Consider the following 21,639-nt stretch of genomic DNA (forward strand, 5'->3'; position numbering starts at 1 on the left):
AGGGCCTGCTTGGGAGTATGGGGGCATGTTCCCTCAAGGAAAATTTTGAAAATTTATGCTTTGAATTAGTTTGAAATGGCACGTGGAGGCTACTTTTTATTGTAACTGCTAAAGCATGATATACATGATCATTTAGCTCAATGCAATGCCATGCAGTTGTCTCACTGGAACTCAGTTTAAAAAGTCTATTAACATTATAAGCAAGCAGTGGCTATAATCTGCACTGAATGCTCTATTAGAGTATATTACGATGACTGCTCTATTAGAGTATCTCTATCTTTTCATACAAATTCAAGTAGCTGAAAAGTTGTCCAGCCAATGCCGGACTGTATCACCGTGGGCTCCGGCCCTACTTACTACAGCCATAGATTCTATTATGTGTGGTACAGTAATGCTGTCTAGTAGTAAAAAATTCAGGGTGCCAAAACTCAGGCCCACTCAGCCTGAATTGTTGAACATTTTTTACCGAGGCAGCTGCCTCGGTTGCCTCAATGGTAGCTACGCCACTGCTGTATACAAGGAATGATTTTACTCACTAATTACTGTCTTGATGGTTAGTTATTTATTGTTAGCTAGTTTATTCACTGATAGTGCCTTTGTCATGTACGAGCACGAGGTGCCATCATCAATGTCAATCACTCCAGCCATTGTACTGCTTCGCATCATTTAGATGGGTCTAGCTGAAGCATATTCATTGTTGAATGGAGCAGTGCTACAATAGCTTAATTTTATAGACGAACAAGCATGCCGTGTATAGTGCTGGACAATATCACGATATTATCGTATATCGTGATATTTACTTCTGATATCGTTTTCAAATTTCAATATTGTCATATCGTATTTCAGTATATCTCTGTACTTAGTGTATTTCTGCATATTTATGCAAGAAAGTAATAGTCAAATTTTATCCTAGTAAGTGTTGGATTTACATTTCTTAGAAAAATATTATGCCTTATTTTCACTGTACCATCAAAGTATGGATATCGTGATATTTAGTAATATCATGATGCTTCAGGCAACGATATATAGTTGGTAGGAAATTGTGATATCGCCCAGCTCTAGCCGTGTACAGATACCGACTCAGCCCAGCGGTTGTACTGTATTCAGATCTAGGCAAGTGTGGTGTTTTGTGCTTATTCGTTCCAGAGCAATTTACCTCATTGTCAGTCCTTGTTGTATTAGCCTTGTATTGTGACTTCATGTGTTGGTCTTGTATTTGGTTTCATTTGAAGTCTTTGAACTAATTAGTGGACAAACCGTGTGGCCAAAAAGAAGTATTTAGCCATGTTACAATTATTTGTAAACTGGTTTACAACTCACTTGTAACACTGGAGACAGCCTTTGGTCTGCCTACACACCATACTACAAAGCTATGTTTTGCCATCATGTGTCTTGTTTCTCTAATTCATTATTGGTTTGTTGACTGTCTCTTAATACTTGTGACTGCTGTATTGCTTGTCAGGCTGTATAATATTATCAAGGTGACCACTTTATTAGAGTATCTTAATCTTGCTGTTTATAACAGTAAAGGGAGTGTGGTTGTACTACTTCAATCGTTATTGTGTCAAAGCCATCATTGTATATGAAATATCCTTTATAGTAGAATGTTGCTGCTATGCTACAAGTCTTGCTAACACTGGTGACATTATTACAGTAATTATAGCAAAAGTCCTCCATCTGTTTGACAAATGCTTCCCATCATCAGGACAGCGGCGGTTGAGCTGGCTAAAAATGAGGTGTGGGAACTTATTAATAATCAGTTAAACTTACCCAATGGAGTATGCACCATGCAGCAGAATTGGATGCTAGCTATTAAGGGGTCTATGAAGCATGTCCCAGAAAATTTTAGAAGTTCTGACTATTTATGCTATATTTCACGTGTTGGTACATATAGGTAGCTGCTTGTAGTTTTATTTGACTACTCTATTAGAGTGTCTTAAATTTTGTTGCAAGCATGGATAGACCCATTGTGTGTGGTGTGTAGAGGGAGAAATGGGAAGGAAGAGAGGGGACTTGACTTGCTGGTCCTCCATTTCACTTCCTATGCATCGGGATGGCCAACTACAATTGTTAGGCATTGTTATATATGATATATTCGTACAGCATTTGTTATAATCATGAATGCCCCAATTTTGACACGTAATCACAAGATACAACAACAGCACACACATTAATGTGATCATATTACTTGTAAAATCAGGTATACCTATATTTTCAACATATTATTTGTGATCCCCTCTAGAGTATTGTTTTTACTGAATAATTACCTCATCTTTACAGGAATCCATTATTGACCCAGGGACACCTATCAAAATTCACAATCCTACCTCAGACATCATTGAGAGCATTGAACTTCCTATTGACCATTGGGAAATCTCTCCAGACAATGTTATAATGGATCAGTCAACATTTCTTGCTTGTGGAAACTTTGGAGAAGTTTATAAAGGAAAGCTCAAAACTGCAACTAAGTCGTATAACAAGTCGTACCTCGCTGGTAAACTTGTTGCTGTTAAAATTCTTAAAGGTACAGAAATGAATAGCATTATTATTTTTCTTTAAACACAAACAAGCATTGTATCTCAAACTTTGATCAGAATGACAAGTATATAGTTGCAAGGCAAAACTGATCAAGATCTCTAATAGAACAGTCACCAGTTATCTATGAAGACTTTTAGCTATAATAACAAAGTACTGATAAAATCATTTAACACTTCATACACTTCAATGAATTGAAATGTCAAAATCATATTATTGAGGATCTAACACGGGTGCTATTCAATGCTTGATGAATGACATTTTTAGTGAGTCTGTAAAGTTTTTCTTCCATCAAAATTTTCTGTTGTACAGTAGTTTGTGCTCACGTGCCTGGTTTTGTGTCACAGTTCAAATTCAGGGTAACGTATTTGACATTTTTATGGACTTCTTAAATACCTTGCTTTTGTAACTTGAAATTACAGTCAGCCAGTTTACATGGCTCACAACCATACTTTATTCAACCACTGACTACCTACACACTTTTCTGTAGTATTGACTGTTACATGTGTTGCATTACAGAGGATGCTGGTGGTGATTTAAAGCAAGAGTTTTTGCAAGAAATAAAATTAATGAAGAAAGTTGCTGAAGGCAGCAATCCTTATGTGGTTAACATGATTGGCTGCTGTACAATAGAAGAGCCATTAGCTTTGATAATGGAATTTGTATCAGGCGGAAATTTACTAGGGTTTTTGAAAGCACGTAGACGAAAGGTTTGTACGGTGACAATGTATGTTTATAGCATGTTGCTGTTAAAATGTCATGTATAGCCTTCTCAAGAATTGGATAAGATTGCTGCACCACATTTGGTAGGTACTCAAATGTGTGTATAGTGGAATATAACTCAGTTGATTATATCAACTAATTACAGAAACCTCAAGATGAGTATTCTGAAATTTCTGATTTGCAATCACAACAAACTGAAAGAAAACCACTCAATGTTGCTGAACTATTAACTTTTGCATACCAAATTGCTTGTGGAATGGTATGTCAGTATTGTATTTTATAATCTATGTTTGTATTTTATAATCTGGTATTTTATAATCTGGTTGTGTGTGTGTACAGGGCCGCCCACAGGGGAGGGAGGGGGGACAACTGGGATATTTTGCCCCAGGCCCTAGCCTGAAAGGAGCCCCAGGAGGCCCCATGAAGGGCCCCTTGAATACCTGTTTAAAAGATCAATATACTGTAATAGAGCAGTCAGATCTAAATACTCTAATAGAGCAGTCACAGTATTCTTCAGAGGAGCAGTGTAGCAAGCTTATAAATAAGGAGATATGGTTGGTGAGGGGTGGCTATTGTCATTGTCAGCATGTAATGACCTTTTTTTTTCTCTTCATTTTACAGCTTGGGTGAAGTTGTGATTTAGAATGGAAACCTCCTTGCCCCTGGGCCCCACTTTAACTCTTTGCCCTGGGCCCCTTAATTTCTCTGGGCAGCCCTGTGTGTGTATTGTGTAGTGAGTCAGCATAGCCAAGTGGTTAGGGAATCTGCCTGGTAATCGAAAGGTCCCAGGTTCGATTCTTGGTTTTACTCACTTTGGTGTTGTTGTTGTTGTTTCCTTGAGCAAGAAACTTTACTCACATTGCTCCAGTCTACCAAGCTGTTGAAATGGGGACCTGGTGGCTTGGTATCAACTAGGGAAGTAGTCCACCCAGCTGTAACATCAATGGGTACCTGGTGTAAACTGGGGAAGCAAATGTCCAACTGTCCTTGTCTCGCTTTGTGGTGTTGGGTTGTTGTGAAACTTTAGGTTCCGCGACCTCTCTCCATGAGACCTGGACAGTCCTCCTATGGGTTACTAGTCCTGCCCCAGCAGGATTTGTCTGCACAAGGCTCAAGTGCCTGAGTGGTGCACAGGAATCTCAGTGCTGGTTCAATGGACAGCAATAGCTATGTTTTGCATGGCTGCCAGAGGCTTTGCTTTCTCTTTTGTGTGTGTGTGTGTGTTGTGTGCTTGTGTGTTGTGTGCATGTGTGTTGTGTGCATGTGTGTTGTGTTGTGTAATGTGTGTGTGTGTGTTGTGTGTGTGTGTTGTGTGTTTGTGTTGTGTGTGTGTGTTGTGTAATGTGTGTGCTGTGTGTGTGTGTGTGCGTGTGTGTGTGTGTGTGTGTGTGTGTGTGTGTGTGTGTGTGTGTGTGTGTGTGTGTGTGTGTGTGTGTGTGTGTGTGTGTGTGTGTGTGTGTGTGTGTGTGTGTGTGTGTGTGTGTGTGATATGTCAAAGACAAAAATCACACTGATCATGCATTACACACACATGCATGCACACACACACACACACGCACTGAACTTCATCCACAGAACTAACACAAACAATCAAACTTTTATACTTATATCTGTTTAAATCACTAGGTCACATTGCAGTACCAATGCCGGTTCTGGAGGGGGGGCCGAGTAGACCATGGCCCATCAAACATTTTTTCCAACTACAGTTAATTTGACTAGTATGTTGTGGACTATTAAACAGTACGAGAGACCATACAATTATGCATAAAAGTTTGGTGTTTTTTTGTAGTAAAACTTACACTCCAACTTACCAAAATATACTAAGCACTAGTCTGTACTAGGTTAGAGGACTTGGATACTGTGCTACAAGTCTACCAGTCTCTCAAACACAGAGTATTATGGAAAAGTCTTGCCAGGAGCATGCATCAAAATATTTGTGGGTGCCTTATAAGAATAGTTCAACTTTTGTTTCTAGCCTTGTCTAAAACCCCACACTCTGGCCTAAAATTTTTGTCCAGTCCCTTTTTCCTGTGTGGGGGTAGGTGGGACTAAATTCCGGTGCATAATACAATTGTGAAATATGAGCCCTCATCACTTTTCACTTCATTAAGGGGGCTCAGGGTGGCTTAGATATTTACAAAAACCATTTTAAAATGCAAATGCATATATAATTCAATTTTCTTGGGCTTTCATACACTTTAAGAATGTATTGCAGCACAATCACATACCACATTTCGTGTAAATCTGATCAATAGTCATAGAGTTATGGACGATTATTTTGCATTAAAAGACTGATTTGTTGTCATGCCTGGAGGGAAAACCGCTTAAGAAATAAGTTAACAATTGATATGCCTATAGAGTAATCATCATAGCTCAAGCTTTTTGTGGTTTAAGAGGTATCCCATTGACAGCTATAAAGATACAAGAAAAAACCAAGCAACGGTAAATCAATGGTTGAAATACTCTAATAGAACAGTCACCAAGGTTACGAGATAATAAACAACTGCCAAACAAAAGTTTTATAACATAGTTAAGGTGGGTTTGGTGTTTGTGTGTTGTGTTGTGTATCAGCTGGTATAACAGGCTTTAATCGTTGGGAGAATAATAGCATGCTGACTGAACAGTTACAAATTATAAGAGACCGCACGTAACAGTACAAGATGACATAGAAACAATACACTTGGCAACTGGTGCACTTGTAAGCACATGCATGATTTCGCTCACTAATGGTGATGTTATGATTCTGAACCAAAGATTGGGACTGTCAAACAAGTTGTATAACATTTTGCATAAACAAACTACTAGTGTGGGTTCTTGTCTAGGTCCTGACATAGACATTTGCAAGAAATAACCTTTCTAGTTCTTGCAATATTAATTTATATATAGTTTAATTGTGACCACAATATCTTCCATATTGTAGCCATATTTCAGCAACCAGACACACTATTCACAAATCCTCTTGTCAGTCCCTCACAAGTGATGTTTTTCAAACCTTAAAATTATAGTTAAGTTCTCATGGTTCTTCATTGGTCTGATAGCATGAGGCGAAGCCGAGTGCTATATTTTGTCTCAAGACCACTCTTTCAGTGCTATATTTCCCATATAGCACGGGTGAAAGGTAGTACTTTATCTGGTATAGAGAACTGTCAACTTGAAGTACATACAAGACACACGAAACAATTACAAACTCATGGAGGAGTATTATCATCGGTAGAATATGTATTACGCCTGTGTTTCACCTGTGTTGCACTGTGCTGCACCTTCATTAGTCATTTTGTGAGTCTAGTCCGTCTTCTCAATACTAATAGTTTTCGAGTGTGATACTTTAATAAGCATATTTCCTAGGACTCGTCCATTTATATGAGCAAAACGTACTAAGAATGTTTACTGCTGCTGATCACAAGCAACCATCACCGAAATCTTCAAGTGTGTCTATAAATCAAATCCAGTGGTTTTGCTCTTATTAGTTAGGTTGACTGGTCATCCAGTGCAGTCAGGCTATCAGCCCACACTGGCTTGGTTGATTGGTTGTACTGGTCAGAATGAGTGATTACCCACTCAAAGTAGGCTATCAGCCTGCAAAAATAGACCTGGCAGTTCTATAACTACCTGATGTAGAACTGTGGTCTATAAAGTGTTCAATAACTACCCAATATAGAATCAAGACACACGATAGTGTGTCGTGCGGCCCAAGAAGCCGGCGCGCCACACCGTGAGTATATTGACAGGAAGAACGAAAACGTCATTTTCACACCTTTGTATCTCGGTGATCACTTATCTGATTGGAACCAAATTTGCTACACAGTTGCCCGCCAGCCAAGGGAGTGTACATTCCAATTTTGAAGGAAATCGCTCCAGCCATTTCCGAGATACGAGCTGCCAAAGGTTCGTTTTTTTTTTCTTCGTTTTTTTTCTTCTTCTTCGTCTTTTCGCACACTTGCAAAAATTGCTGTAACTCGCAAACGCGTACTCCGATCGCCTTGAAATTTGGCACACAGAAAGGGAGTCCAAAGGCGAATCCTAGCATCAACTTTGGTACAACTCCGATGAATGGTTCAGGAGTTATGACCGATTATTCGCGTAAAACAAGATCGATTTGTTGTCACGCCTACAGGGTAAACCGCTTCATGGAATGAGTTGAAAATTGCTATGTAGATGGAGTAACCATCGTAGGAGTGCCTTTTGGTGGTTTGAAAGGAATCGAGATAAAGACCATGGAGATATGACACAAAACCCAACCTGTGTCACAATTACGCGATCGATTTTTATAAATATAAAAGTATTAGTTTTCATGCCTACTAGGCAAACCGCTTAGAGCAATGAGCTGAAAATCGGTGTATAGCTGGAATAATCTTCATTGAAAGTCCTTGCAGTAGTACAGAAGAATCGGATTACAAACCACTGAGTTATGATTCGAAAGCCAACTCCGTGTAGCAAATGCGAGATCGAGATACTCTAATAGAACAGTCACCCTAATAGAGCATTCGGCTAATTTATTTATTCCATTATAGAATTTTATTACATCACAAGTTATTCTGTAGGGAGTTCAGCTGCAAACAGTTAATCTTATAGACAGTTCAGCAAGAAGACAGTCACCATGTGGAGAGTTAAGCAAATATATCACTATAGAGATTCAGAACATTACAAGTCACACTGAAGAAAGTTCAGCTATAAACAAGTCATGCACTGTGTAGAGAATTCAGCTACAATTAAGTCACTCTCTAGAGAATTCAGTTACACATAATTCAGCTACACACAAGTCACTGTGGAGAGAGTACAGCTACAAACAAATTACCCTTTAGAGTGATCAGCTACAAACAAAAAACACTTTGCAGGGTGTTCAGCTGCAACAAATCAACCTTTAGAGCGATCAGCAATGAACAAATCAACACAAATCTACCTGTAGAGAGATAAGCTAGAAACAAATCACCCTGTAGAGAGTTCAGCTACAAAAAATCACCCTGTAGAGACATCAGCTAGAAACTAGACACAATGTAAGGAGTTCAGCTACAAGCAATCACCCTGTAGAGAGTTCAGCTAAAACAAATCAACCTGCAGAGAGATCAGCTACAGACAAATCACCTTATAGAGAGTTTAGCTACAAACAGATTACATGTAGAGAGATCGGCTACAAACAAATCAACCTGCAGAGAGATCAGCTACAGACAAATCACCTTATAGAGAGTTTAGCTACAAACAGATTACATGTAGAGAGATCGGCTACAAACAAATCAACATGCAGAGAGATCAGCTACACACAAATCAACTTGTAGAGAGATCAGCTAAAACAAATCAACCTGCAGAGAGATCAGCTACAAACAAATCACCTTATAGATAGTTCAGCTACAAACAAATTACCTTGTAGAGAGATCGGCTACAAACAAATCAACCTGCAGAGTGATCAGCTACACACAATTCAACTTGTAGAGAGATCAGCTACAAACAAATCACCCTGTACAGAGATCAGCTAGAAACTACACACAATTTAAGGAGTTCAGCTACAAGCAAATCACCCTGTAGAGAGTTCAGCTACAAACAAACAAACCTGTAGAGCGATCAGCTGGAAACAAATTACCCTGAAGAGAGGTCAGCTACAAAAAATCACCCTGTAGAGATATCAGCTAGAAACAAATCACCCTGAAGAGAGGTCAGCTACAAAAAATCACCTTGTAGAGAAATCAACTACAAACAAAACACTTTGCAGAGAGTTCAGCTACAAACAAATCAACCTTTAGAGCGATCAGCAACAAACAAATCAACCTGTAGAGAGATAAGCTAGAAACAAATCACTCTGTAGAGAGTTCAGCTAAAATAAATCCATCTGCAGAGAGATCAGCTATGTACAAATCACCTTATAGATAGTTCAGCTAGAAACAAATTACCTTGTAGAGAGATCGGCTACAAACAAATCACCCTGCAGAGAGAACAGCTACAAACTAGACACAAAGTATGGAGTTCAGCTACAAGCAAATTACCCTGTAGAGATTTCATCTACAAACAAATCAACCTGTAGAGCAATCAGCTAGAAACAAATCACCCTGAAGAGAGGTCAGCTACAAAAAATTACCCTGTAGAGAGATCAGCTAGAAACAAATCACCCTGAAGAGAGATCGGCTACAAACAAATCAACCTGCAGAGAGATCAGCTACACACAAATCAACTTGTAGAGAGTTCAGCTATAAACAAATTACCCTGTAGAGAGATCGGCTACAAACAAATCAGCCTGTAGAGAGATCAGCTAGAAACAAATCACCCTGAAGAGAGATCGGCTACAAACAAATCAACCTGCAGAGAGATCAGCTACACACAAATCAACTTGTAGAGAGTTCAGCTACAAACAAATTACCCTGTAGAGAGATCGGCTACAAACAAATCAACCTGCAGAGAGATCAGCTACACACAAATCAACTTGTAGAGAGTTCAGCTACAAACAAATTACCCTGTAGAGAGATCGGCTACAAACAAATCAGCCTGTAGAGAGTTCAGCTAAAACAAATCAACCTGCAGAGAGATCAACTACAAACAAATCACCTTATAGAGAGTTCAGCTACAAACAAATTACCCTATAGAGAGATCGGCTACAAACAAAATCACCCTGTAGAGAGATCAGCTAGAAACTAGACACAATGTAAGGAGTTCAGCTACAAGCAAAACACCCTTTAGTGAGTTCAGCTACAAACAAATCAACCTGCAGTGAGATCACCTACAAAAAGCACCTTGTACAGAGTTCAGCTACAAACAAATTACCCTGTAGAGAGATCGGCTACAAACAAATCAACCTGTAGAAAGATCAGCTACACACAAATCAACTTGTAGAGAGATCAGCTACAAACAAATCAACCTGTAGAAAGATCAGCTACACACAAATCAACTTGTAGAGAGATCAGCTACAAACAAATCACCCTGTAGAGAGATCAGCTAGAAACTAGACACAATGTAAGGAGTTCAGCTACAAGTAAATCACCCTGTAGAGAGTTCAGCTAAAACAAATCAACCTGCAGAGAGATCAGCTACAAATAAATCACTTTATAGACAGTTCAGCTATAAACAAATTACCTTGTAGAGAGATCGGCTGCAAATTAATCAACCTGCAAAGAGATCAGCTACACACAAATCAACTTGTAGAGAGATCAGCTACAAACAAATCACCCTGTAGAGAGATCAGCTAGAAATTAGATACAATGCAAGGAGTTCAGCTACAAGCAAAATCACCCTTTAGTGAGTTCAGCTACAAACAAATCAACCTGCAGTGAGATCACCCACAAAAACGCACTTGTACAGAGTTCAGTTACAAACAAATTACCCTGTAGAGAGATCAGGTAGAAGAATTCACCTTGTAGAGAGTTCAGCAACTAGGGACCCGCCGATTATGCTCATAATTTTACCTATTATGCTATGCTGCACTGCTCAAAAATTTACCTATTATGCTTAAATTTATGCTCGATACTTACCCATTATGCTCAAATTATGCCCAATTATTTATGCCACAGTTCTCATGCTCTGCTAATAATTTCCAATCTATGGATAAATAATAAGTGGCTGAAGCACAAACTTACTTGTCAAAATGCATATCACAGAAAAGATAGATATACTCTAATAGAACAGTCAGCTATGTGATTGTTCTATTAGAGTTACTGACTGTTCTATTAGAGAATATCGATCTTTCTGTGATAGCTATTTTGATAAGTAAGAATTCATACTATTACACAAATATTCTACCTATTATGCTAGCATTATGCTCAATGCTTTCAGACACATATTATGCTCATAATTATGCCAGCATAATCGGCGGGTCCCTATCAGCAACAAAGAAACCACCATGTAGAGAGTTCAGCTGCAAACAAATCACCCAGTAGAAAGATCAGCTAGAAGAAATTACCTTGTAGAGAGATCAGTTACAAAGAAACCATCATATAGAGAGTTCAGCTACAAAGAAATTACCCCGTAGAGAGTTCAGCTAGAAGAAGTCACCATGTAAAGAGTTCAGCTACAAAGAAACCATCATGTACAGAGTTCAGCTACAAAGAAACCACCTGTACACAATTCAACTACAAACAAATCACCCTGTATAGAGATCAGCTAGAAGAAGTTACCTTGTAGATAGTTCAGCTACAACAATTCACCCTGTAGAGAGAGCATCTAGAAGAAGTCACCTTGTAGAGTGTTCAGTTACAAAGAAATTATCATGTAGAGAGTTCAGCTGCAAACAAATCACTCTGTAGAGAATTCAGCTACAATGAAACCGCCATGTAGAGAGTTCAGCCTCATACAAACCACCTTGTAGAGAATTCAACTACAACAAATCACCCTGTAGAGAAGGAGTTACCTTGTAGAGAGTTCAGCTACAAAGAAACCATCATGTAGGAAGTTCAGCTACAAAGAAACCACCATGTAGAGAGTTTAGCTGCAAACAAATCACCTGTAGAGAGTTCAGCTAGAAACAAATCACCCCGTAGAGAGATCAGCTGGACAAAGTCACCTTGTAGAGAGTTCAGCTACAAAGAAACCATCATGTAGACAGTTCAGTTGCAAACAAATCACCCTGCAGAGAGTTCAGCTACAAAAAAATCACCCTGTAGAGAGTTCAGCTAGACGAAGTCACCTTATAGAGAGTTCAGCTACAAAGAAACCATCATGTAGAGAGTTCGGCTACAAAGACACCACCATGTAGAGAGTTTAGCTGCAAACAAATCACCTGTAGAGAGTTCAGCTAGAAACAAAACACCCTGTAGAGAGACCAGCTAGAAGAGGTTACCTTGTAGAGAGTTCAGCTACAAAGAAACCATCCTGTATATAGTTCAGCTACATTTCAAGTCACCCAGTAGAGAGATCAGCTGCAAAAAAATATCCTGTGGGGAATAATGGGCATGTAATAAATATATGTATATAATTTGTATAATTACTAATAAAATCAAAAATAATCGAAGTACAAAATTCTTCTTTAAGTTCTTTTCTTCTTCCTGTAGTAACGAAAAAAACACATGGGTTAAAAAGCCCCAAAGCCAGCCATAGGCCGGCTTTGCAGTATACAAATACAAAAAGAAGTGATATCTAATCAAAATCAGCCAAGCTGTAAAAAAAGGTGCGGCCCCCAAAAAGGCCATGGTGAAAAAAGATGTGAAATCCAAGGTGGCGGCCAAGAAATGGCTGTGATGGTAGGTTAATGGTTACATTTTAATAACAACAATTCAGGTGAATTTGGTGCCAAGACCAAGCGGCACAAAATTCACCTGAATTGTTGTTATTAAAATGTAACCATTAACCTACCATCACAGCCATTTCTTGGCCGCCACCTTGGATTTCACATCTTTTTTCACCATGGCCTTTTGGGGAGCCGCACCTTTTTTTACAGCTTGGCTGTTTTTGATTAGATTGTACTTGTATGGTGAATATAGAACACTTTTTTGCTTTGATCCTCCCATGCAAAGCTCTTTATATATATATATAGTGTATGGGTGGGTTTACGGTATTCCATGACCTTAGTTTTTACTTTATAATGAAAATTTTAGCTTAAATATACTCAATAGTAATCTACCAATGGAGAATTATGACTGTTCTAGAACATTCTATGTGTGCTCTATTGGAAATGTATTAGAGCTTTACAAAAGCAATTAACTCTGTACTTTTGCAACGTCTATAGTATTACATCAATTAAAAGCCAATAGTATAGCCATTTTGTCACAGATTACTGGGATAGTATACTACTATTAAGACCACCTTGCGCCAATTGGCATTATATTAAGTCCTATGCTAATGAAACTTGTGACAGCAGGCTGGAAATTGTATTCTCAGACTTTCCAACCTTGGAAAAGTTTTGTGCAGGTGAATCAACCCTCAACTACCTATAACTAGCCAAGAGTACACTCAGTTACCTATAACTAGCCAAGTGTATGCAGAGCCCACATTCATGAGGGCTAAAACAAGTATTCATACACAAACTGGTTGTTAAAGTGCATTGCCCCTAGCTAAACCCACACACTGCTGTTATCTGCAGCTTATTTACTACTGTGTGACTGAGCTGCAATCATTTTACCCATCTGCTATCCTCCACTATGTTTCTGTTCCGTATCACGTGATCCAAATAACTCGATGTCTGGACTTTTTATGAATCGTCATTTAACTCAACAGGTAGTATTCCTTTTATGCTTTACACAATGCTCTGTTAAGACTCATAACGGTACTTTTCTCAATCAGTGCCTCCCAAATTTAGTGCTCATACATTACAATATCATTATATCAACTCAGAATAGCAGAATAATCTTCTGTGAACTAACGTTGATTCAATGAAATGGTTGAATATCATTGGCAATAAATTCCCGCCATCAGCATCCTATATAAAATCCTCTCACATGATTCAATTTAAACCCACAATCATATTAATTGTGTCTCATGTGATGCAAATTCAGGTCCTGATTGTGTAAGTGAATGCATTAGTGATTTCTGGCTAGAAATTATTTTTATGGGGTGATGAATATATTTATGCAGGTGAGTGGGTGAAAAGCCTTAAATGCGGGTGTCACCCATGGAATGCAGGTGTCACCTGCGGAATTCAGGTGAGTTGAAAGGTCTGTATTCTAGAATAGCAGGTACTGGATTTGCTGTGTTAAAAATTGAGCAATCGCAACTTATCACATCATCACATCTTGCATTCAAGATCAAGATACTCTAATAGAATAGTCACTGCAAAATTCTAATAGACAAGTAGTACAATCAGTGGTGTAGCCAAGGGTGAGCCTTCATTGCGTGCCCACCTGAATTTCCTTGGGACAGATATTACAAACAAGAAACGAGTAGTATTGCATACCTTGGCAGCACAATATTTTCGTTGTAAATCATCGGCTGATGTAGAGATATATAGTTCAATAATTACATCATGTGATCCAATTAGTTTCTATGTATTATGCAACATTACGTGATCCAAATTTTAGGTGGGGGAAAGAGGCACACAAGGAAGGAGGGAATCCAGTTTTAATACCGAGTTGTGAGTAGCAGCATGGGTTTGTTGTTTGCAAGGTTATAAGTCACCTAAAATAATAAACAAAAATTAAATTCTCTGATGTTATCGAGTTATACAAGTCAGTTGGAGATGAAAGATTCAGTGGTGACTGAATTAAGTCATATGATTGTCTTAAGATTCAGAATGAGTTGTGTACAAGTGCAGATGAGCTCAGAAAAGAGGACAAGACAAGGAGATGTAATAAGTTACTTTTCATTTCTAGCTGCTATATCATTCATGCAGTAGCATTAGGCTAGTGAAATAAGCTTCAGCAACTGCAGCGTAGCATATTATTAGCTAGCTAGATACATTTATGCACTTTTGAAGCAGCTTTTAAACCAAATATACGTACGTAGAGTCCACTAAGGATAGACTTGCACTGCTAGTTGGTTGCATGGGGTGAAATGTGTGGGTGAGTGTGCCCACCCTTTGGCTGACTACACCACTGATTACAATCATGTATACCTACGTAACCGTACTTTGCTAAGGAAAATAATAGGCTGCCATCAAATAGACCACCTGCCAGGGTCAGCTCTGGCCAAATTGGGTTGGATGGGCCATCCATGGTTGGTGGTAGGTAGTGTGTGAAGCACATTCAGCATGCATAGCATGCTCCTGCTAGGGAGGTTTGGGGGCATGCTCCCCCAGGAAAATTTTTAAAGTTATCACCTAGGAAATGCCATCTAGAAGCATATTATCCTAATTTCAGTTGGGCATAGCTATCTGATATTACAATCAATAACTACACTGAATTTGTACATTAACAGCTGCATGTATATTAGCATTCAATCTAAGTTTATTGGCAAGTTGATAGATGAATAATGACTACAGTACTGTTACTGTAATAGTGGAATTGGCCTAAATTGCACCACATAGACAATAAAGCACCCAAAAATATTTGATGCATGCTCCTACCAAGACTTTCCGTAATACTCCGTGTTTGAGAGACTGGTAGACTTGTAGCACAGTGTCCAAGTCCTCTAACCTAGTACAGACTAGTGCTTAGTATATTTAGGTAAGTTGGAGTGTAAGTTTTCCTTTTAAAAAAACTTTCACATGTAATTGTATGGCTTCTTGTACTGTTTAATAGCCCACAACATGTTAGTCAAATTAACTGTAATTGGGGAAAATGTTGGGTGGGCCATGGCCTACTCAGCCCTCCCTCCAGAGCTGGACTTGCCTGCCCGCATGCTAGTTTGCCTGAGAGAAACAGACAATTTATTGGGATATAGCTTCATTCAAAGCCTGCAAAATACAAATGGGATCCACAGCTTTGAATATCATGTTGTGTCACATCTTTGGCTCCCTGAAGAAGTTTTAAATCAATATTGCAAACAAAGCACAAAATTACATCAGTAGATAACTTTACTATTGGATTGGTAGGTGTTTTTTGTATTGATTCAGCAGTAGTTTAATTGTCTTATATCATCTTCATTGTATATGTAGATAAGAACAATGATTTGTGTAAAAGCAAACCTCAAAGCCCGTTTGTGGTTGTCCATGGGTTAAAAATATTACAAAATGAAATGGAATCCATACAAAAACAGCCAAGCAGTATAAAAAGGTGCAATCTTCAAAGAGCCTGTGTGCAAAAAAGTTATGAAATAAAAGATGGTGACCATGAAATGACTGCAATGATGTTGAGTACTGCAATTTTAATAATAGCTTTGTTATCAGCACTACACCCATTTCATGGCTATCACATTTGATTTCACAACTTTTTCACCCAAGCGTTTTTGAAAGTTGCACCCTTTTTATACAACTTGGCTATTTTTTTGTGGATATACATTTGTATACAGTATATGCTTGTGAAAGCAGTACATTTGTATCATATTGCATGTACGTGTTTTGTAGGAATACTTGGGTGAAAAAGGCATTATACATCGAGATTTGGCCTGCAGGAATGTTCTTGTTGGGGATAACAATGCCATGAAAATTGCTGACTTTGGTCTTTCCAAGCATCTCTATGATGACCCAGTTTATGTAAAAAGTGAAGACGGACAACTTCCTATAAGATGGATGGCAATTGAAGCAATTTTAGAGCGGAAATACAGTGTGCAATCAGATGTGTATGTTATTTTGTTGTGCTGAATACAGTGCATGCATGTGTATAAATTAGCTTGAATGTTGTGATTTTTGTATATGTTTTCCAGTTTAAACTAGGGTTAAAACAAATATTCTAAATGTCAACAAAACGAACAGTTTAAAAAGAACAAATATTATATATTTGAATGTATATGATTCACAAACACCTGCTTCATTTGTGCTAATCTGTTAGTACAACTATACGCCCCATTCTTTCATAAGAAAGTGACAAAATATTTCATAACATTTTAAAGTTATTTTTATAAGAAAACGACAAAATGCTTTAAAGTCTAATTCTTTACCATTGCATGTCTATAGAATATCATATCAGTTCCCACAGCATATAACAAACTATTTTGAATGGTTTATTTTGGCCCTAATTAAAACAGGATCATGATGAATGCGATTCCCATCCATCCTGCCCCATTATGCAAGTTACAAGTCATCTATTTTTTATGCATGCAAAGAACTGACCGGCCTCTGTCACAGATTTTGAAAGGTGCTCACTTTTTGGTGTTCAAATTTATCCTTTTTATTGTAAATAATTATGCAACAAAGAATTTTAAACATCAAGAAGTTGAAGTTTTGAAAAAAACGTTTATAACAAAGCACACTGGGCAATCATACAGGTGGCCATGGCCTACTTATGCTTATCCAATATACTTAAAATTGGGTTGAAACCATACAAGTAAGTGCATACTGAACCTCTTTGGGTACTGGAGTCTCTTCCAACTAATGGAATGTGATGAATGGTATCAGTAGGAAATATTGACAGAAGAAAAAGTTGACAAATCCACACTTCATCAGCATGCCTAAATGTGTAATTTTAGGGGCACTTACGGACGTTTGATGAAGTACTGTAAAAGTTAATGAATTTAACTGATTCATCAACTTTATTTCTTTCATTGTTGCATGGTGGTTTTTTGCTACTTAAAATTAATGTGTGATCTTACACCAGGCTATGGGTGCGTCTTTGTTGATAAGTGAGAAAGACTAGTTCCACTAAAAAATAGTATCAATGAGTACCCAAGAAGTTATCCAATGTGTGTGCCCTATTCTGAGATTATATGAGACCAGCATGGAGTCATATAATGGTGACTGCAGCATGGAGTCACCAGTTTGTATCCTGCTAGTAACACACTACCAATCATTTTGTGCACATTTTTTTATATTTTCTTGTTCTTGTAGCTTATGAAATTCTGGCCATGGTATAAATTTTAAGTTCCTCTTGGAAGTGTAATAAATTCAGTAAAGGTAGCAATCTTGTGAAACACAAGTTACAATACATAGCTACAATTGATAAGTGTTATAGCAACCAATGTTGCTGCCCTCCTTTATAGGTGCACCCCGTGTTGCAATCAGAAAATGTAAACAACTTTTACTGAATTTATTACACTTCCGAGAGGAGCTTCTGTTAAGCAACATTTATACCATGGCCAGAATTTCATAAGCTACAAGAACAAGAAAAGCAAAAAATGTGTACAAAATAATTGGTAGTGTGTTACTAGCAGGATACAAACTGGTGACTCCATGCTGCAGGCTGGTGTGCTGCACCAGTTGAACAATTTTCCTGTGGTTTACAAAGGAATGCAGCTAAAATCTGGGTTTTGCCATGACCGCAAACAGCAGCAGTTAGAAACTTTTCTAACAAACTTTGTGGTCCAAGATGGTAGCATGCATGGTAGCTTTTATTTGGCACAAACATAATGATCACTTGATACTCACACAAAGACATACATGAGAATAGGTTATAATTATTGCTGTTTAATCTGTTATTCTACAGTTGGTCATTTGGAATCGTAATTTGGGAGATGTTTACATTCGGTAAGTGGCATATAAAAGTAATGTTCACTGAAACTAATTAAGTGCGGTGTGTAAATATTTCATTATCTAGGTGGGTATCCTTACCCTTCTTTAACCAACATCGAAGTTGTTGATGCAATACTGAAAGGATATAGGATGGAATGTCCCAACAGTTATCTATTGTGTCCTCTTGAGCTGTAAGTTATAATTATGTGACAAAGGTGATTTTAAATTTACAAATCATACAGTACAGTAGTACTGTATATTCCCAACCCCCAAAATATCTTTAGTGCAATCTGAAATAATTCCAAAAGGTGATATGAAATTTTACATTTTTATTTAGTGGAATTTTCTACTAACTGACTGATTGACTGTGACTGACCAGCTTACTAATACCAGACAAGCATAACTAAATAATGGCTAAGGCTTGATTTTTTCACTGTTAGTTGGTTACACAAGATCAGAGTTCAATCCCATCTATTAGTAAGTGTTGTATGAATTAGCATGGAATGTAAAAAATATTTATTAAAAATACAACCGTGTTGACATTATACCTGGGTGAACTTTGAAGAGGTGCTATACGTAGTTCTACTATTAGTGATACACTGATACCAATACTAGCTGAAAAGTGAAGTAGAAATTACACTTTGTTTTCAGCAGCATGTACCAATGGATAGAACTAAAACATCTATATACACAGTACTCATATTTTTACATAATTGTATTGTAATTTTAGAATACCATCAATCTATGCACATAAAACAATGGATTCTTGCATGCTCCAGAAAAAAAATTATGCATGTTTTTATTGCCTTGCTGGTTGATGAATCGACACTCCAGTGGATACATCCTGGGAATCATCATGTTCCCCTATTCATAGAGAGTTCAAAAATCCTTGTTTCATCTCCACACACAGGTGGGTTTCTGAAATACAGACATTTGTTTACGTTGAGGTGACTAAAGAATTTATGACAATCTTTCTTCAACAAATTCTCCTTCCTTCTGGATCACAGAAGAATACCTTTAACAAAAGCTATACCTTGGTGGATTCACAAAATTATAGTGAATGCAATGAGAAAGGATTCATTTCTGTACACCGTTGTATCCATAAGTTATGTAAGCACCTGCAGATTATTTTCTCAATGTCTTCTGTACATTTTGATTTATTGGCTTGACCGGCTGTCCACTGCTGTTTTTCTCACACTGCTTAACTTATGGAACTGAAACTTAGCCAGTCCATTCCTCTGTCCCTGTAGACAATAAAGAACCAATAAAATGAATTTTGATAAATATGTGCACAGAGTATAGCTAAACTCACCTAATATTGGACGGGTTCCAAAATCGGACACGATTACTTGAGCTACAGGTACAGTACAACAGGAATTTTTGAACAACGTGAATGTGTTTAGATAGTTCAAAGCTGTGAGACTTTGGACACCAAGTTTCAGCTTTCTAGGCTTCTTTGTCTGGTGGCAGTAGCCCTGCAAAGTCATTTCTGATTAATACGTATAATCGAAAAAAAGTCGATTCACGGACATCAATTGTCTGCAGTTTAGATTACATCCAATCAACAGTTTTACATCTTGAAGTGGTAGGGTAACTCATCTACTTTCTACATGTGACCAAATTTTGGAAAATCACCAATATGGGCGCATTTGACACCTAATGATCAAATCACAAACTTAATTTATAGTGAAAATCTTATTACTTGTTGATGGTTGAAAGCCATTCTCAATACCTTAAATTACAAGACAATTCTTCAAATATTGTTAAAACTGTGTCCTGATCTTATTAGCAACCCACTAAACATGAAAATTCCAATCATTTCATGCACTCCCATATGAGTGATTTTCCAAAATTCAGTTACAAATATCCTTATCAAATCCTTTTAATCACGAACTACAAATTAAATTAAATGATATGTCACTGGAGTAATAATTGCACCATATATTTAAGTATATGAATTGTTTAAGATATGTTTACAGGAAATGTGTACCATATACTTTACCAAACACCGTATACTTCTGTATACTTAAATTCATGGTGCAATCATTACTCCAGCAACGTCTAATTTTATTTGATTTGTAATTTGTGAATACAAATAAAACTGTTAATTGGATGTAAGTCTTATTTGTGGACTGTGGGTATCTGTGAATCGACTGTTTTTTCCAATTATACAAATTAATCAGAATAAATCTTTGGAAGGCTGCTGTGACGAGACAAGGAATCCAGGAAGGCTGATACTTGGTGTGCGAACTCGTGCAACCTTGACCTAGGTGAGGATGTATAAAGTATAGAAATAATTTATTGTAATACATCTCTGTAAAATCGCATGCCCAGGGTAAACCTGTCTGATATTAGGTGATTTCCTTTATATCGACAGTTTTCTTCACGTATTATATATCTGATACTACAGGTATGCTTTGGTAGAAAGATGCTGGCATGCAGATCCCGAGCACAGACCATCATTCGACATGCTCACTTCAGAAATTAGCAATATGATACCCGACCATGATCCAACTCATTATGTAGAAATCACACGTTATGATCCTTACTGTGAGATGCAGTCAGCTAAGGAAGAGAAGAGATTCTTTAGCTCAGACAATGTGCACGTGGATGAAGAAGAAGAAGAGGACAAGTTATAGAACAGTTACTTCAAAGCATACATACTTTTATTTCACAACAGAACATTTTTCTAGTCAATAATGTAACCATTTACAGTCCCTTTTATAGCTAAATGCATAAATTTGTATTATACATGTTCACACTTGACAATGTATATTTTTGGCACTCCCACACAATAGTTTTACAAAGTTTCCATGCTAAAATCTATTTGACTCTAGAAAAGTAAGGCCAATAATGAAGACCACAGTTCTGGAAGTATAATATTATTATAGATATGTGACCAGATTTAACAAAACAGAAACAACTTCAAATTTTAACAATTACACATGGCTACACTAGTTGGCTAACAACTTTTACAGAAAATTACTCCCTGTAATGTACATACAAAAGGTTCAACAGCAGTGGTCAAGAATTTCCACAAAATGTACAACGTAGTGGTGATTACTGTATACTCCAGCACTGATAGTAGAGAGATATCACCACCAGTCACAGTATCAATGGAAGGTACCGCAATTGGAGAATTCCAAATATTAATGAAATGATAAAATATCAGATGTTCATGTGTCTGATTAGCAGATATGCTCAAAACTTTTCCCAAATGCTTTCAAGAATTTGCCTAAATTTTCACCCAATATGTTCTTTTAGTGTTCCTATTATGATTGCATTATGCTTTTTAAATAAAGTTAACAACATTTGTTAAAATGTAATATCATGGAACATTTTAATAATTGTATTTTGCATTCAGCATATTTTTGAGTTACAGGTTTCTGACTCCCTACTTCATAGATATACTGTTAGCATCCTTGCAGGTCCCAGAGGGATAGTTATTAAACACATAAATTATAATTATGTTCTATTAGAGTATTAAATAT

General features: G+C 37.4%; 1 protein-coding gene across 1 annotated transcript in view; it reads left to right on the forward strand.

Moving 5' to 3' along the window:
* LOC136236135 (fibroblast growth factor receptor 2-like) overlaps positions 1-20,974 on the forward strand; it is a 45,512-nt gene extending 24,538 nt beyond the window's left edge. Inside the window, exons 12-19 of the mRNA XM_066026238.1 lie at positions 2,281-2,524; positions 3,055-3,245; positions 3,303-3,341; positions 3,404-3,517; positions 16,109-16,323; positions 18,123-18,163; positions 18,234-18,339; positions 20,559-20,974. Of these exons, the coding sequence (XP_065882310.1) occupies positions 2,281-2,524; positions 3,055-3,245; positions 3,303-3,341; positions 3,404-3,517; positions 16,109-16,323; positions 18,123-18,163; positions 18,234-18,339; positions 20,559-20,787 (1,179 nt within the window). The 3' untranslated portion in view covers positions 20,788-20,974. The remainder of the gene's footprint in view (positions 1-2,280; positions 2,525-3,054; positions 3,246-3,302; positions 3,342-3,403; positions 3,518-16,108; positions 16,324-18,122; positions 18,164-18,233; positions 18,340-20,558) is intronic.
* Positions 20,975-21,639: the final 665 nt, after the last annotated feature.

Source organism: Dysidea avara, chromosome 1 (genome assembly GCF_963678975.1).
Source record: "Dysidea avara chromosome 1, odDysAvar1.4, whole genome shotgun sequence".
In the NCBI taxonomy this organism is placed as follows: domain Eukaryota; kingdom Metazoa; phylum Porifera; class Demospongiae; order Dictyoceratida; family Dysideidae; genus Dysidea; species Dysidea avara.